This window comes from Amia ocellicauda, chromosome 12 (genome assembly GCF_036373705.1).
Source record: "Amia ocellicauda isolate fAmiCal2 chromosome 12, fAmiCal2.hap1, whole genome shotgun sequence".
In the NCBI taxonomy this organism is placed as follows: domain Eukaryota; kingdom Metazoa; phylum Chordata; class Actinopteri; order Amiiformes; family Amiidae; genus Amia; species Amia ocellicauda.
The window spans coordinates 22,768,445-22,787,376 of NC_089861.1; the positions used below are offsets into that span (position 1 = coordinate 22,768,445).

Sequence of the window (18,932 nt, forward strand, 5' to 3'; positions counted from 1 at the left end):
AATTACTTAATTGAGTCAATTAATAATAGGGTACTTAATGAAACCCTAATTTAATTAATCATTTGCCTAATCTGAGATCTTAAATTATTTTAAACAGTTATACATATTAAGTATGAAACTGCACATGGAACTTGAAAGCTACATAATTTAAAATGAAGCAAATTAGTTCAATTGAGGGTTCAATTAAGTAATTGAGAGCTCTGTTGGAATGAACACCACCAGGGCATGAGGTCCCCAGGACCAGGACTGTGTGAAATACCCCCTTTAGCATCGCTCCCTCCTTTGCCCCTCAGCTTGAGTTTTCTGACTTTGTATTTCCTTTCTTTTCTTTTTATCTTATTGTAGCATATTTCAATGGAATTTTGTGTTTTCAAACCAGGTGGATTTGCCACTTGTCAATGGAATATTGGAATGTTGGAATATAGCCACACCCATTCAATGGGTCACATAAGGCACAGCACATTATTTGACTGATCCCATTTCTTTAGCAGGTCCACTGAAGCAAGTAAACAGGAGGACAAAATAGACACCCATAAGGTAACTGAGATTTTAAAACCTTGAAATAATTGTATAAAATCATAGATATAGATATTGATAGATATCATGTGATAGATATTGTGAGCAAAATTGCAGTTTAGAAAATCTAAAAAGCTATATATTATAAAATAAAGTAACTGAAGTAATTTAAACATAGCACAGTCAAAAATACAGGACAAAATTCCTGTTCTGGGATCACTCAGCAGTAGCGTGAGCAGACATGTGGAGAGAGTTAAACTGGTTCTACGAGCAGTGGGGTAGACATAATTACCAAAAGTAAAAAATCATTGAGAGTTAATTGTTAACTGCTGCAAACCGGTTTTATTAGCTTGTGTACCTCTACTGTTTACTCCTCTTCTATGAAGAGCACACAAATGGGCAGCTCTAACAAGATGGTCAATTTGCAAGGCAACAGCAATGCGCTGTGCAATTCCCTAGCAGTTAGAAAATTACTGAGTCAGAGAAGAGAGGTTTAGGAGATGAGGTTACAGGAAAAAGGGGACTACAGTTTATTATGTAAGGAACTGATTTATACCTGTGTGTTGAGAAGAAAGGAGAATCAGCTGTATAATGTGTAAAGTACTGTGGGATAGGCTACAGGGCTGCGGTAAGTGGTGTAGGAAGGTGAATGTAGGTCTCTGTCCTAAATTATGTAGGAAACCAGAATTCAGTCATCAGACACAATCTCATAGAAATCCTTGTCCTCCATGGTCTAAACTGTATGGGTATGAGTGTATAATGTTGTACACAGGGAGTGGCAGTTATTGATTTATGTTTCTTAATGATCTTACAGGAGAAAATGATAAGTGTTACTTCCATGAAGTGAGTATCTCTAAACTATCTTCTGTTAAGAATGTAGTTTTTGTTTGGTCATTTCCAAAAACTCCAGTATTTAGATATTTTTATAATATGACAAAGTTTTGAAAATTAATTTGTAGATGAATACCTTTGTTTGGCTATAACAGAATGTACTGGGTTTGTTCTCCTCTGTTTTCCTCCCATTATATTAAATTCAGTAACAGAAGCTTCCAGAGCTCATACATTTTCAATAAGTGGGTTTGACTTTAGCTCCATTGGTTTATTCTTGATAATTGCAGTGGCATACTGTCAAGGCCTTGTTGTATAATATGTTGTATAAGAAATGAATGTAAAGAGTAATATAGCATTTTGACATTATCATTAGCAAAGCCGAATTATAAGTGAATCCTCCCAAATATGGTGTTGACTCCTCTCACAAGGACCTTCAACAAAAAGCTGCTGTAACCTTCTAGTGATTGTATGACAATGATAGCAAGAAGATCAGGGTCTGAAAAGCACCAGTTTTCACCAACAAGTCATTGTACAAGTGTAATACATTCGTTGAACGAAGGACTGCTAACTTGCCAGCTTGCTAATTTACATCAGGGAAATGGTGCCCAAATATGATCATGTTATTGTCTTACAGATGCATTTAGTGTATCCGAGCAATGAATAAAACTGCTACTGCAGTTAAAAAATAAATAAATAAATTAAATAAATAAATAAATAAATAAATAATAATAATAATAATAATAATAATAATAATAATAATAATAATAATAATAATTTGATTAGGTTATAACCATATATAGCCAAATTATTAGCGTGTCTCTCTAGCTTTATCTATGGATGTTAAATATGACAGGCAAGTGCATGAGTGATGCATGGCTCACTGTGCAGGTGTAGAGATTGTCACAAGCATTTGTTTTCTGGTACTTGGATGAAGTTGTTTACTGTGTTGAGGTGTAGCGCAGTCGGGGTGTGTGACATGTGAATGGATGGGTGCGAGTATCTGTATTGAAGACCATGGCCAAAAGGCATTATGGAGATACTTGCAAGCTCGCAGACCATTGCAATACCTGCTTTTCTTAAAGCACGTCACAAGTACCATCGCATGTGCTCGTATTATTGCGATCTACGCTTGAAAAATCAGTGGAAAATCACTCTATACTATACGACCAAGTTTTATAAAGTAACAAGACTAAAAGCTTTATATACTTGTATAGATCACATAACCACATACAGTACACTTGTGCTTTTCTTCTGTAACAAATGTTTCTAGATCAATTTGGCTTTTTGCAATAGGTTATTTTCTAGTTATTGCCTGCATGTTTCTTGAAAATAATGAAATCAAAATATCAGTGAAATTAGTAGACTATTATTAAAAATTAAAGTGCTGTTGGCTGCAATATAAGATAAAAAATTATGTGCCATCCACCACAAAACACATTTAATTTGATCAGGGATGTGCAGGGGGGCTGGGGGTGCACTGCCCCCCAGGGACCGCACTTTGCCAGAGCATCCCCTGCCCCCCATAGACCACACTTCACCACCCCTGGGATGGCACTTCACCAGGACTGCCCCCTGCTCCCCCCCTCGGAACACACTTCTCCAGCTCCCCAACCCCCCAGACTAGGAGTGGCCCTTTTTTGTTTGAGCCCCTGCCCCACCACAAGGTTGTCATTTTATAATAATATTTTACAGCACAACCTGGAGTATACAGATTTGTGTTTCCAGAATGTAATGTTATTTTGTTATTGTATTACTTGGTTAGCTGGGTAAGGGAGGACAATACGAGCATGAATGGCTTGATTAGCCGTCACAATCTTCAGACTTCAGTCCAGTGGAGGTGGAGTCTTCTGCGCTGAAGAATGCCACAGTCCACACATCGTGGAGGAGCTGGGCAGGCTCAGGTGGTGGGGTATCCCTCCCGAGAATCGGATTAACCTGTTAGAAGGATACAGACACAGCACCGTCTCCTCCTTGTTATCAAATGTTTTACTAAGCACTGATAGATTTGAACATTGTGTATTAGGAAACTTAAAACTAGTTTTTGACATATGCAACATATACACTATTGCTAATCATCCAACCCTTTACTTAAAATCCCAAGTGTGCCACTGTGTTTCCTTTTTAGTTCCATTTTTTTAAGTGTCTATAGCTCTGGAGGCTACTATCTGGATCCGGATCTATACCTATATCTATATGCATGGATGGATGGACGGATGAATGTACAAGCTGAGTGTGTGAGACTCATTGATTTTCTCCTTGCCCTGTCTGCCTCAGGCTGATGTGCCTCAGATCGCAGTGCTGGGCTCTGGGGGGGGTCTGCGGGCCATGGTGGCTCTGATGGGGACGCTGAGTGAGCTGGGGGCTCAGAAACTGCTGGACTCAATCCAGTACCTGTGCGGGGTGTCGGGATCCACCTGGTGAGTTTGTAGCCCTGGGGTCAGAGGTCACGGGAGAAAAGTAAGAGCACCGTTCAGAGCCCATTCTATAAACCGGCAGAATGCTTTGACAGGCTCAGATTGAACGGATTGACAAACAAGATCACACACGGGATTTCACTAAGGGGTGGAAATGGCATGCAGAATAACTCATTTGAAATGTCTATTTGAGCGTCTCCTCCGAGTGTGATTTCAAAGAGAAATAGAAGAATGTGTATCTGTGATTGCAGGTGTATGTCTTCTCTGTACAATGATGAGAAGTGGTCCCTTCAAGTGGAGCAGAAAGAGGCTGAGATGGTTGAGAAACTCACAAGTAAAGAGATTACTTTCCAAGACATAATCGACAGGATAAATGAGGCCACAAGAGACAGTAACTTCTCTCTGACAGACATCTGGGCTGCCCTGTATGTTTATCCTGTCGTGAGAGATGTAAGCAATCTTGCCTGTGTTTCTGTCTCACTATAGTTGTCTGTCTATGTGTCTGTCTCACTATAAGTGTTCATGTGTCCATCTATTGCTTTAGGTGTCTGTCCGTGTGTCGGTCTTCCTCTCTGTCTGATTGCCAGTATGAGTGAAGTTTATTGGTAGCATCGAGGAGCAGAGCACCATAAAGACTGTGGAAAAGGAGTCTATCGCTGCACATTTCATTATTTCTTTCTCTCCTTCTGCTGATTCAAGAGAGCAGGACTTCTTTCTCACTGATCACCTGTCCCACCTGCTCTGGAAGATTACACTATTGGTCCCTCACAGATATTTGTGTGTTTTCCAGAAGGAAACAAAGAGTGTTTCTGATCAGACAGATAAGGAAATGCTGAATCCCTACCCAATCTATGCCGCCATTGACAGATGGAGGCTAGAGAACAAAGACAAACATGACAAGGGTAAGAAACATTGTGATGGGAGTGCTCAAAATAGTAGGGACCACTGTAACTATTACTGCAATAATCCTGAGAAAAAACAGGGCAATACGACTCCTAGTGTGTGAGCTTTTCATGGTGACATCATCCCTCCCTCTGCTTGGTAGAGCATTCAAACCCCATCGTGTGTCCGGCCTTATAGTGGTTTCTGTTGCTCTGCTGGGGGAGCTGTGTTGATCAGACAGACGCTGGGTCGGGGGTTCTGACCACGGTTTCTCTCTCTCCTCTCTCTCTCTCTCTCTTAAAGGAATCTGGTTCGAGATCACCCGCCATGAGTCTGGCTACCCGGGGTGTGGTGCCTTCATAGAAACGTCAAAGTTTGGCAGCATTTTCAAGGAAGGGGAAATCCTTGAGGAGCGGGATGAAATGGACCTGCTGTACCTGAAAGGTTTTTACTGCCTTTAAACATGCTGATCCCTAGATCAGGGAACCACAACGGCTCTGTAGCTCACTGTCAGCAGGCGGCTCTCCCTGTGTTTCTGGTCTTGGCTTGGCCTGGTCTCAGGAAGATGTCGCACTGTAGGAAATAAAACCTAGGCATGTTTGCTTATCATTTGCATTGTGAAGGGAATTAGATGTTTAATCTGACTAGCAACCTAAAATATAATAACTTTTATTACAAAATCATTTTTTAATGAACTTGTTCAGATGTCTGAACTTACTTTAAAGATTAAGTCAGTGAGCATTTGTATTTATTTCTACCAGGAACATAACACTTGTCAACAGGAATAATGTTTGGACACACAATGAGGTTCTTAATGTGCGGTTTCCCTAATTTAAGTTAAAAGAACCTGTTGGGTATTCTTGCAAAATAAGACATCTTTTCTCATTTAAAAAATATTACCCACATAATGATAATATCTAATTTGCTGATATTTACATGTAATTGACTGACTTCATGTACATTTCTTGAACCCATTGATTATTTTAAATTGAGTGTGTTTGGAGCAGGGGGTTTGCGCTCTTTTTCAAAATCTATATTATCTACAGGTTTCCATCTGATATCAATGCAAACTTTTTAAGAATGATAATAATAATATACAATTAGACTTTCCGATTTTTTGTGCATTTGGCCTTAATACAGAATCCCCCAGAATTGACAATAGACCACAGTAGACTAATAATAATAAATGTTATGTTCTGAACAGATTTTTAAACATATGTTTGCTTAAAAAAACTAAAGCAAATTAATCAAATCAATCTTGTTTTTGTTTGTGTCCTAATAATCATGCTAGAGTAGCCATCAGCAGAGCTTGAGTCACAAAAATACAATACTAACTAGTGGATTGAGTATTTGAGGAATTTCCACAGACTTTGATTAGTTATTTGATTAGTAAAACACATTCATCTCTTACTGCTCTCTCTTTCTCCAGGATTGTGTGGCAGTGCCTTAGGAAGCTGGAAGGAGAGCAAGAAATTTATCACATCACTTATCAAAGGTACAGCATTTAATGAATTATATTACCAAGGGATTACATCTGTCAATCAGTAAAGTCTCTGTTTAGTTGACACTTGGTCACAAAGTTCAGACACGCCCCAGCCAGCACACGGTTAATCAAGCAACACAAGGGGTGGGCAGCATTTCAGCTCTATGGGTTGTCAGTGAATGCTGCAAATGTCCTCCCTACAATGCCATGCTCTGCTGTTTACACTGTGACGATCAGTATGTTTCCCAGAGGATGTGTGCATTGTCTGACACAAGGGTCATCTCAACTTTGCCAACTCCTTCATCCCCTGACTGTACAACTAAAGCCACATTACTAACCCCTTAACTTGCTGATATTAACAATTAGTATTATGTATTAAAGCACTGGTCGCTGCTGTTTTTTGTTCCAGCCGAGCTCAGTTATTCAATTGAACTAATAATTTCCTAAATCAGAGCCTTTTAATTATTTTAAGCAGTAGCGGTTTAAAGTTAAGTATAGAACTGAAGAAAGAACTTATTAAAGAACCCACTCTTTTATTACACAACTTAGAGAGTTTGGTTGGAACAAAATCCATCAGAGAAGGGAGTCCTCCAGGACCAGGATTGTGGACCCCGTCTTAAAGTGTAGTTTTACTGTACTCTGTGTTCTAATCCGAATCCTCATTGTTGCAGGTTGGATTAAGTCCATTCCCGGGTTCAATCGAATGTTACGGGGAAGGGCAACAAATGAATCTGTTTCTACAGGTGAGGATCTGTGGTGATGTTTTCTCAAATATGAAATTCATGCAGTTAATTCCCGGCCAAACAGTTTTTCACTGCTTTGTGTTGGTGCAAAAGGATAAGGTTGTAGAATATCCAGAATGTTCTATTATGGCAAAATAATGGGATTCTTCTAAATGCTAATTTCTACACCACAGTATTGCATAACTGCAGATGGTGATCTGATACCAAACACTGGAAAATGGTTTCAAAACACAAAGCAGTTCAGAAAAGAACCAACAAACAAGAAAAGAAAAATTCCCATAGCAGGACAACTAACACTACTTTAGAGCTACCTCGACTACCTAGACTAGAGGCTGGATGAAATAAAAACTTTGGCCCACCCGATAATAGCAAACCACAAACCTGTACATCATAGCAGTTACATTTATGATTAGAAGAAAGAGTCATAATCAAAAGGAGTACAGTTCTTTAGTTTTCTAATAGCGAGTGGGTCAATGTTTTGATTTAATCCAGACCTAGGTTTACACTTACAGTTGTATACATTACACATATATACACTACCGTACAAACGTTTTATTGAAATGTATGCAGTTTAATGTCTCAAATGTTCTTTGAAATTAAAGCATAGAACAAATAAACAATTGGAGATAAAAAATAAATAATGGAATCATTTTAATTAACACATTCGAACCCCTTAAGGTGACAAATCCTTAAAAGGGCATCACATCCATGTGCTTCTCTTTAATCCCATGTGTATTCTTCACTGTTGTGTTTGCCAAGTGTTTGCTATCTCATGAAAGCTGAGACTCTCCAAACAAGCATCCCCAAACAAATGTGGCAGCTCCCACACCCCTGTTCAACCCAAAAGTTACAAGGCTCTTTTGTGTTTATATTTGTTGTTAATTGTACTAATCCAGTTAGTTGTCAAATTAAAGGATGGGCCTACTCCATCACATATAGTCTGAAAATAGAAACTCACAGTCAACAATGTAGATAGACCTTGACACGTATTAGTCTCAAAGCTGTATTATTTTGATCTCTGTATAAAAGTGTCTGGTTGTCACACCCCATTACTGCCCCTGATCACACCCAACAAAATCAATGTTTTGAGTAACTTTGTGTACTTTCTACACATCTATTGTTGACAGTCGACCCCAATATGGAATGTATGCTGTTACTGCTGGACCTCCACGAGGCCTTCAATGATGGGATGGACTGCAAACCCATTGTCAATGCCTTAATGGCCCTTCAAGAAGGTGAAACCTCACTCGCAATCATTAGTCTGCATAACTAATATGGATGCTTCTAACAAGGATGCTTTATCCTGAGGATTTTTGATCCAACTACACCCTGAAGTAATTAACTGAATCATAAATTGAAATAATAATTTGCTTTACTTGATCTTTAAAATTATTTCAGTTACAAAAAGTTGGATAATGTGGGTGCCTTATACTTTAATATTTAACCTGACATCTCTAATGGTTAAAAAAGATTAACAAGCTCTAATTAGGCAAATTATTAGGTCAATTAAGGAATTGAGAGAACAAACACCAGCAGGATATTGAGTAGCCAGGACCAGGAATACCACTGACTTAGACCCTTGCAGTGTATTTACATTGTGTTTACATGTGTATGTCTTTGTAATGCTGCATTTCCTTTTTATCTCCATCTCCTAGGCAATGAGGAGGCACAAAAGCAGTTGCAGCAGGTGCTGGAGAACTGGGACCAGCAGAGCGAGGCAGAGCAAGTGAAGACACTTTCCGACCTCTGCCAGGAAATGTGCTTAAACTACATAGGCAAGTGGATCTCACTGGAAAGGGAAAGAGAAAGAAAGGCAATGAAAGATCAAGAGTGTAGAAAAGTCCCTCTAGAGCAGTGGTTTCTGAACTTATGGCTGGTGCCCTATATACATTTGGGTCACAGCTCGCACCCCCATGTCTCACACTCATTTATATTACCATTTTTGTAATACACAGTATTGAATCAGAGTCTTTCACCTACATTAACTAGATTATAAAAACAAGCTGCTGTTTCTTTCTCCTGTTATTAAGATACACAGCTAACTTTGATCCCTTTTCTTTAATTTCTATGTTTCATAGATCAACCCTCTCTGGAAGAGGCTTTAACACTAAACAGCATCTCTAATGGTAAGTACCCCCACCGTTTAACCCAATTCAGGTGTTAAGAGACTGTTATATGAGAATGTTATCATGTTGCTTACTGTGAACTATATACAGGATTAAGATAAAGGGGAGGACGTTCAAAGTCTCTTTCCAACACAAACACTTCAGAGCAAAGGATGGCCGCCGCAGAACCTCCGTCAACCAGCAGACACACCTCACCATACCGACACAGAGACACAGATGCAGAGGTGCAGAGAGGGGAAGAGAGAGAGTAATATAGAGTAATATACGTGCACTGCATGTACTGTGATGTAGCGCTTGGTGGCACTGCGTTGTGCTTCCCTGGACCCAGGTGGGGGAAATCTACCAGGAGATGATACGGTGTTGCTCAATGACTGACTCCCCCCTTGATAAAACGGGGAACAGGGTATGGCTTCCTGTTGTGAAGAAGCAGAGAGAGGAGTATTGTTTGAGTTATCGAGACTTTATGAGCATTAACTTTATTAGGAGAACGAATCATGGACTGAAATGTTATCTGTGTAGGTTATGAATTTGTGCAACTGTGCTTAGTTTAGGCTCGAGACGCACTAATTTCACAACACAGTTCCATGAAGTAGCCACCCCACTTACAACAAAAACGATAAATTGCATATATGTTTGTTCTACTTTGGTGCTGGTTTGTGCCATTGAATGAAACATTTGTGCTGCTTTGGTTTTGAAGATATTACGATTTATTTATTTTCAGCGAGTGACATCACTATAAATCATCAATAAATTTAATAATAGATTAAACATTGATTTAATCAACACAAACCAGCACAAACGAAGCACTAATGAAAGAGAGGTATTTGGTTTGATTCTGTGTCGGGGTTGAGTGACAGTCACTTGTGCAGAATAAATAAATGTTAATATCTTCAAAACCAAAGCAGCACAACGGCATGTCAACGGCACAAGCGAATGTTATGCAATTTATCGTATTTACTGTAAGTGGGAGGGCAACTTCAAGGAGCTTTGCAATATCCTTGCCTACATGTTCCTCTGTAATGGAGAGGGGAGAGTCACAGGAAGGCCCTGTGCTGGAGACAATGGAGCTGCTAGTCTTCCACCCAACTGGGTGTGGAGTCACAGCCGTCATCTGACACTTAAGAGGAACCCGCGACACTTCCGGAAACTCAGCCAGAGGAAGAAATTATAGCTCTGTCAGAGCTAGAGTGGGAGAAAGAGTGGCCAGCAGCACCAGAGACAGAGGCACTCATAGAGCAAGACTGGATGGAGCAGTTAATCCTCCCAGTGAATTATGACAAACTGTCAGGAACTGTCCGTTGGATGGGCTAGAGTGGGAGGATGAAGCATTCCTCCACATGCTTGAAAGGGAGGACCTGGAAGATACTTAGACAGGACCAGGCCTATGTGATTACAGTGGGAGGGGGTTCTGCCAGATCCTCAACCTCCACCCCTGTGTGGCTGTCCTCCAGTGCCCCTGGCACAGCTAGCACAGCCTGGGGGGCTGTGTGACGCCACACTAGGTGGTCCTGGGCCGCCCTGCACCTCTCCAGACCCCAGGTGAGGGAGGATCCTGGTGGAACTGCTGACTAGCTGTTCCCATCATGACTGGCTCCCTGCCTCTATAAAACAGGAAGCAATCTGCGAGCATAGGAGGAGGGTGTGTTAGAGTGGAAAAAGCCAGTGGTAGTCGAGGCAAGGTCTCTGAATGTCGAGTGGAATTTGTTAAAGAGTGGAAAACAATCTTTAACTTGTTATTTGGCTTTAGTCATTTCATTGAAAGTTATGACGATCATCTTCTGCCTCCTCTTTGAATGGACCTGGGGAACCAAGTTCAACTTTCTGCACAAGCACCCTAACCCAGGTGAATATGTACTGAGCTGCAGTGCTGTACTATTAAAGGCAACCAAGGACAAGACCATTGCAATGTAGCAGAATACAATGAAATCCTGTAACACTTTCCTGTAATTGTGGCTCCAATTAAGCCATAGTCCAAGCAAGAGAAAGGCAGCTATAGCAACAGATCAATGTGAATTGTGACAGAGACAGAGCTTGGCCATATAACTTAATGCAATCAACGTAAATAACACAAATTAATATATCTGAAGCTACACTAGAATTATGGAGTCATATATGACAGTAGGCTAGAATACAATAATGTATAATGACTCACAGAACAGTTTAATACAGTGTAATATGTAACAATATAATATAATAAATCTCCAAGCAACACACCATTCTCTACAGCACCAACCCTTCACTCCCTCTCTAGAGAATGTTCTCCCCAGTGACCTGGTCCAGGATGAGAAGATTTACCTGATCGACGCTGGCCTGGCAATTAACTGTGGCTACCCGCTGGTCCTGAGGCCGGAGAGACAAGTGCAGCTCATCCTGTCCTTCGACTTCAGCGCTGGAGACCCATTCCTGGTAAATATGCTGACTTTGTGCAGTGCTTTACAGTTATGCACTACACTGTTATATAGTAACAGTTTCAGACTGTCATGGTTGTTTGCAAGGGAACACACTGCACTTTGCTTTAACAGGGACTGGCCTTTAATTCAGTAACCGCCCTTACACCACTATTACAAGAGCAATGGATTGTTCACTGAGACCTAAGCTGGCCTGGTAGGGTCGGGTGTTTCTCCACTGCAAGACGCGCGCTGAGGTAAATGATGTCTTGCACTGTGAATGTCGAGAGTTGCGTGCCTGATGCTGAAAGATAGGCAGGTTTTTGACAACATGACAACAATAGAAGATCTTGAGAGTATGGTGACTCTAGTCATTTTGTATTATAATTTAAAAAAAAAAAAACCTGGACCAAACTAAACACTGGCCCCACCCGCGGCCACAAATTACAAACTGGTTTTGAAAACAAACTGGTCTGGCTACCTATCTTTAAATAGTGAAGCTGCAAAGACACATAAATTAAACATTCTCAAATGCGACAAAAACAACATTTGACAGGCTCCAATTATTTTATTGAATTTCTATTTGGTAGGCTATAGTATTGTTTTGGTAGTCAGTGAACCCTGGTACATTCAATGTATTTTATTCCTGTATTAAGTATTCGTAATATATTTAAAGTTAGTAATAGGAGGATGATGACGGGTGGATGATTCACAGCCTGGCCAGGCTCAGCTTGATAGAAATGCCAGTGGGTAACACGCCGAGCTGTGCCAGGTTGGTTCCGGCTCAGGTCGGATATCCCAGTGGAAAAGGGGTATGTGTAGTTTGATGTGGGCTGCTTCCAGCATGCATCTGTCCCAAGATGGTGCCGCACCATTTCACTGGGACATTTCACATTGGTTGTGTTTAATTTACACGGAAAAAGCTGACAACAGAGCTCTCTGTAGTGGTTTTATTAAATCTCAGGATACACTGATGAAGAAGCAGCAAGGTTATTGTATGAAATAATAAATACTCTGAGCTCTGTTCTCACATGAAGTGAAGAAAAGAAATGGTGATAAGAGTTAAAGGAAGCCTTTTGTATCTCGTGATGAACAATGGGTTACAATCTTTTCTATTGGAAGTAATCTCATTAAAATCCAGATTACGACATGTATTCAGAGTATAATCGCTGTATACAAAGACAGGGTTGCATGCTTTTTGTAGACTTCTGTAATTTCCCACTACATCTCTTAAAAATACAGGGTGAAAGCATTACACATCAGGGTTCCCACAGTCATGGAAAAACCTGGAAAGTCAGGAAAAAAAAAACATTGGCCTGGAAAGTCATTGAAAAGTCAGGGAAAAAGGTCAAAAATGTTTTGAACCTGGAAAAGTCAGGGGAAAAAAAATATTCATTTCCAAAAACAAAACTCAAAACATGAATTCTAGGAAATGAAAGCATTAAATATGCGGGTCATCAATTAGCTTAATTTCTTGGAGATTTTTTTCTACAAAAATGTTTTTGCAGGAGTGCTTATCATATTTGTTTCTAACTATAACATTGATTTCATAACTCTGAGATGATGAGGGTTGAAATCCACATTTCTGTGTTAATTTGACATGGAATGACCCACTTACTGTACTTTTGAAGTAGTTTGGTAAGGGTGAGACATTTAGTATTGGCATCAATTCAGTAACATGCACCTTACATAGAACTGTTTACGTAGACCTTCAGTAATGGCAGCAATGCATCTGTGTACGAATACGATTATGCACACTGACTGTTATTATGCACATTATTAATGTTATTTTTGAGCATTGACTGAATGTCAAACAGGAACATATCTTGTGATATAAAAAATATTTAGTTTGAACTTTTTTTTTTAATGGAAAATGGAACCCTGAATTGAGTGGGAACCCTGACACATTCACACTAATTTGTATGTGTAATGTGAGTTTATACATATAAGTAGTTGTGGAATTCTGCTTGTTTTTAATTTGACCTGTCCCTCTTCATTTTTTTGTTTGGCTATAAAGCTAATTGAAGTTAATTGTATAGAAACACTGTGTGTGAATCCCACTATTGATAAACATGCATGGAAATAAACATTGATTGGTGAATTAACAGTCTATGTCCCACCCTCCATCTTTCACTCTTTCTCTTACTCCCATCTCTCTCTCTCTCTCGCTCTCTCTCTCTCTCTTTCTCACTCTCTCTCTGGTCCTGCAGACAGTCCATCAAGCAGCAGAGTACTGTCAGCAGAACAACATCCCCTTCCCAGACATCCCAGTGGTGAGTGAGGAGGAGAAGGCCTGTCCATCTGACTGTTACATCTACAGCGAGGAGGACATGCCCACTGTGATGCACTTCCCTCTCTTCAACAAGGCCAACTGTGGAGGTCAGTCACCATTTCTTATACCGGGACATGTTTACTGATGATTTCTTCTTCCCTAGGTTAAATGACTTAGTACAATGTTTAAGAAACCACACAGATTGGGAATGCTGAAAGCATTAAACAAGGCGCGGTTTCACCACCTTCCACTTGCTACAAACTTGTATTGTACCTTCATATTGGGTGAATACTGTGCGTCTTGAAATATTTGGATATGTCCGGATTAATTCTAATGTCTCACATTGAGCTACTGTTGAAAAGGGGTTTCATGGGACTCAGAATGAATGTGGAACTTTGACCTCTCCCTGGAAAACAAAATATAAACTTGTACCCCATTACATTTTTAGTAGCAGTACAAAGTGGTTTCTGACAATAAATCAAACTGCGACTGGCTACCAGTTTGTAATTTGTGGCCGCGGGTGGGGCCAGTGTTTAGTTTGGTCCAGGTCCCAGTCTCGCAAAAGAAATGGTAACAGATTGTCATTTGTGCAAGTTACTGGACATTTTTAAATCAGGAAAAGCATTAGAATGTATTTCTTGGTGGCTTAAGGGCACCTTGACGTATTCTTTGAACAGAGGAAGAGACTGCAACAGAAATACTGCATTCATAAAATGCTTACATGCTTAATTCAGAAGTGTGTGCAGAAGGCTTCAAGCTTGTAACAAGATGGTCACAATCCCAGAAACGTGACTTGATCAAGGTACTTTACCCAGGTTACACCAGTAAAATAACAGCCTCAAATATTTCAACAGCAAAATGAGTTACCTCTATTTCCAGGAGGTGCTGTAACCTTGTGGTATAGTTGAGACAGAGTAGGGCACTTGTAGTATACTCCACTCAGTATTACATCAAGCATCACGGGATGAACCTACTGTGGTAAACTGATCTTTTATTGATCACTAATTTACTTGTACAGCTCGGGCAGGCGCTCACTATAAACTAAGGGCAGAACAATAGAACTGCCGGGACATGACTTCCCCTGACTCATGACTCCGTATATTGGAGCTGCTCAGGGATCATGTTGCAATTACTGCACTTAATAAAAAACTTAACTAAACCCAAGGGGCTAACTATCAATATTCTACATCCCTTCTCCTTAGATAACACTAATCATGTTCTTAACATTTACTGACATTAAATTAGAGACAAGCTACACTACAGTTCCAGTCATTGTGGGGCTCTGCATACTCTTTGTGAGTGACACAATTCTGATACTGGAGTTCATGTGGATGCTGGCTCTGGGTCCACTGAAACCTTCTCTGTGGGGCACTCCAACTGCATGGGATTAGGGCTGTAGTGATCTTTCAAAGATACTTGTTCATCCTCTAGGCCCTCAGATGGTTGAACTTCCTCCACCTGGCACTTCCTTAGGTGGTCTAGATGATGGTGAATCAATCTGCGAGTTTCACTTGGAATGAGACTGGACCCATTGTCTCCAGTATAATACCTTGCAGCTACTTTTCATCTGCTCCAAACATTCGTGCTTAAACAGCATCTTCTACAGTCAATATGCAAACTTTGGCTGTTTGATCATGCTGCCACTTCTGTCAAGCTGGTGCAGCACTTACCCGTCCTTCCACTGCTGTTCTCGGCAAATCCAAACAAGATCGTGGTCTTCGTCCCATCAGTAACTCTACTGGAGATGAGGTGTAGTTTGAGATGTGATTCGGTAATGGAACAAAAATCTAGCCAACATGGTTTCGATTGTGCCAGTCCTCATTTCCTTAATTCCCTGCTTTACTGTCTTTACCGCTCTTTCAGCTAGCCCATTTGATGTAGCATGGTAGGTTGATGTCCTAATGTGCTTAATGCCATTTTTCTTACAGAACTCCTGAAACTCTTCACTAGTGAACACTGTTTTATCAGTCACTAGCAACTCTGGCAACCCATTTGTCAACCTCTGCTGGTTTATGGTAGCTTGAGAAGTAGTGGAAGACATGGCATAAACATTTATCCACTTGGAGTGGCCATCAGTGAGAACCAGGAATATCTTCCCCATAAATGCACCAGCAAAATTCACATGTAGTTGGGCTCACAGTCTGTAAGGCCACTCCCATGGATGTAGTGAAGTTGGTGCATGACATGTACTCTGGCAAATGGTGTATTCTCTCACCTTCTTTTCCAAAGCTTGATCCATGCAAAGCCACCACACTAAGCTTCTAGCTAGGCTCTTCATACAGCAGATGCCTGGGTGGGCTTCATAAAGTTCAGGGACAACTTTCTCCTGGAGTTGTGGTGGCACAAGGACTTGGTTTCCATCCTGTATCCTGATACACCAGAACATGTTGCACTTAATATAAAATGTAACTAAACCCAATGGGCTAACTATCAATATTCTACAGTTTTGTAATTGAGAATGTACTAATTCATGTTTCACATTTTAACCATCTATACAAATCCAGTGAAAAAGAATGGTGTTTGATGGTTTGCTTATCTAGCAATCTGTCTTGTATTTTAAATAGAAAATGTGTCCTGACCACTTTCTCTTTAATATGCTCCTGTCTCAGATGCAGAAGAGATTAAGGAAATGTGGAACCTTTACAGTACAGCTAGAAGATCCTACAGCAAGAAGGAGATACAAGATCTCTTAGAATTTTCCAAGAGCAACGTCCGCAGAAATGGAGACCAGATCATCGCCGAGATGCAGAAGGCTGTGGAGGCCGTACTGAAGAAGCAGCAGGAATAAAACACAAACCACTTCCCTTGTGCAGATTTTAAATATATATATATACACACAGCGTCGAGTTTTGAAATTCCCAGGGGGGTTGATTTACTAAGCCAAAACCCCTACAACCACTGTCAGAGAAAATAATTATCAAGAGCGGAGTGGCTGATGGTGCGGGAGGGGGAGGATTTATTTTATTTTCTTCCTTGAATGAATACGTAACTAATCAAAATTCAAGGGGGGGCTGAGCCCTACTACTTTATGTTCGGGTGAGGCTGAAGCCCTTGAGCCCACGCGTAGTCGGTGCGTATGTATATGTATATAAACATACATACATACATACACTACCGGACAAAACTTTTAGAACACCTCCATTGTTCCAGTTTTTATTGAAATGTAAGCAGTTTGATGTCTCAATGTAGTCTGAATGTAATGCATAGAACAAATAAACAATTGGAGATAAAAAATAAATCATGGAATAGTTTTGTTTAACAAAATTTAACCCCTTAAGCTGACGAACCCCTCTGGTACCCTTGAAAGGGCACAAAAACCGTGTGCTTCTCTTTAATCCCATGTGTTTGGTAGCCCATGAAAGCTGAGACTCTCACACACATGGTTCTCGGTTACGCTCCATTAGAGCAGTTCACCTCCCAGGCCTGTCCAACACGGTGATGGACCTCCTCTCACAGGGAGGCCCCCCGGTTTCGGAATGGTGTCTCCACCTGCTTGTGATACAATAACTGTGGAGCTGGTTCAGCAGAGCAGAAGTGGATTTCTTTGCCTGGGAAGAGTTCAACCACTGCCCACTATGGTTCTCCATCCAAGACCACTTATAGTGCTTTTTCACTGACAAGGAGCAGGTGCTGGAGCCAGAGCCAGTGCTCGGCCTGGGAACCAGCTGAATATTTTGCAAACCGGACTGCTTTACCGGAACCGAATGGTCACGTCACTGGATGGGGACATTCCCAAGCACGGAGTAGAAGTGGAGAAACACACGGCAATAATAATCAGCACCAAGGCGGACTGCATCTTTGAAACCCTATTTAACCATGAAAATTAAGCTCATTCAGCATCTACAAACAGCATAGATACATTGTAAAAAACAGAACAAAATTTACACCGATTCGCTTTTTCAGACACTTTTACTGTATTGAATAAAATACAAGATAGAATTAACATGCATTCGTCACCGCACACAGTTCATTATGAATATACTTTGTATGAGTGGATACATTTTCATTCATTTTGTGTCGTATTTTTACTTTTATTCTTGTTTGAAAAACAATGACTATTGGCTAGCCTATTGATGCCTACTGTTGTTGATATTGAATGCTGTTGCTTTGGGGGTATTTGCGGTGCAGTCATGTGCAAATCAATAAACTGACGGATGATCTCAGGTGACGTTAATGGTTTGATGGGAAATTCTGCTTTTTGACGAAGTCTGTGATGATGGTCCGTCATATCTCATCGCTGCCATTTGACAACTCCTAATGAGTTAGTTGACCTGGTGAGACCATATTGTCACTAAAGTGTCTCTCCTCGACACACCGCTGTACTCTCCTCACTGCTCGTGTCTCTGCTGGCATTTTAAACATGGCGGCTGCACTCCAGCAAATAACTTTTTGTGGAGATGACTTTACCACACGCCCTGGCCCCTGACGTCACTGATTCCTTGGTTCCAGACCAGAAAGTTTTTGGTGCCAGAGAAAGCGGCTCTATGCCTGCCGGGAGCCAGTTCTTTTGCGGTGGAAAAGCACGGAATGGTTCCAAATTTAGCACCGGCTCCTTGTCGGTGAAAAGGCACTATCAGGCACCCAAGCGCTGTCTCCTCTACGTGTTCCCACTGTTCCCCCTACTCCCGGTGGTCCTGGAGAAGTTCAGGAGAGAACAATAGGCCACACATAACTGAGTGCAGGCTTGTATTGGTGTCTGTTTCAGGTACCGGTAGGGAAGATCTGAGATGCATAATGATTTGTAAACGAGAAAAGGAGAAGCTGCACATTTTCTTAAGGCAAGACTCAAGACAGTGTAGAATCAAATGCCACAGCTGGGTCAATGACATCTGAGATGGAATGGAATGATATCACACCCTCATTAATCTTTTCCTTGGAAGGCTGTTCTTGATGGTTTTCAGTGAAGTTTATCAAGAAATCCAAATACTTCTTAGTCACACCAACTTGCGTACGTCACAGCTCAGTGGTTATCAGCCGCCCTGTGTACACACTAACAGTAATATAAATATAATCAGAAATGCAGAAAAAGCCAAAACACAGTGTGAAATTTTTCTTATTTCTGATTACTAATGGCACGTGATGCAACTTAATTGTGTTTTCTTTTGCTTATTCCTTTTTGGGTATTTTACATGTGTAATTCATTTTGTTTGTTTGTTAATTTTAAACAAAAGTGTATTTTGGGTCCTAATCTTCATGGAATTCAACAACTAAAAACAAAACTAAGAAAAATTAAATAGTTCTTAGGTAAGACTTCAGGTGTCAGAGCAGCAGTGGCAGA

General features: G+C 40.6%; 1 protein-coding gene across 2 annotated transcripts; it reads left to right on the top strand.

Moving 5' to 3' along the window:
• Positions 1-497: 497 nt before the first annotated feature.
• Positions 498-16,892, top strand: LOC136764576 (cytosolic phospholipase A2 gamma-like). Of its 2 annotated transcripts, none has more exons than XM_066718753.1 (15): positions 498-537; positions 1,331-1,359; positions 3,622-3,764; positions 4,013-4,211; positions 4,552-4,663; positions 4,947-5,087; positions 6,073-6,138; positions 6,798-6,869; positions 7,997-8,104; positions 8,525-8,644; positions 8,948-8,995; positions 10,743-10,838; positions 11,247-11,401; positions 13,593-13,761; positions 16,264-16,892. In XM_066718753.1, the coding sequence occupies exons 3-15, from the start codon at positions 3,673-3,675 to the stop codon at positions 16,440-16,442; spliced, it is 1,557 nt and encodes a 518-aa protein (XP_066574850.1). In that variant the 5' UTR covers positions 498-537; positions 1,331-1,359; positions 3,622-3,672; the 3' UTR covers positions 16,443-16,892. The 2 variants fall into 2 exon arrangements, with proteins under 2 accessions (XP_066574850.1, XP_066574849.1); XM_066718752.1 differs by lacking the exon at positions 498-537 and adding an exon at positions 882-1,144.
• The last annotated feature ends 2,040 nt before the right edge of the window (positions 16,893-18,932 follow it).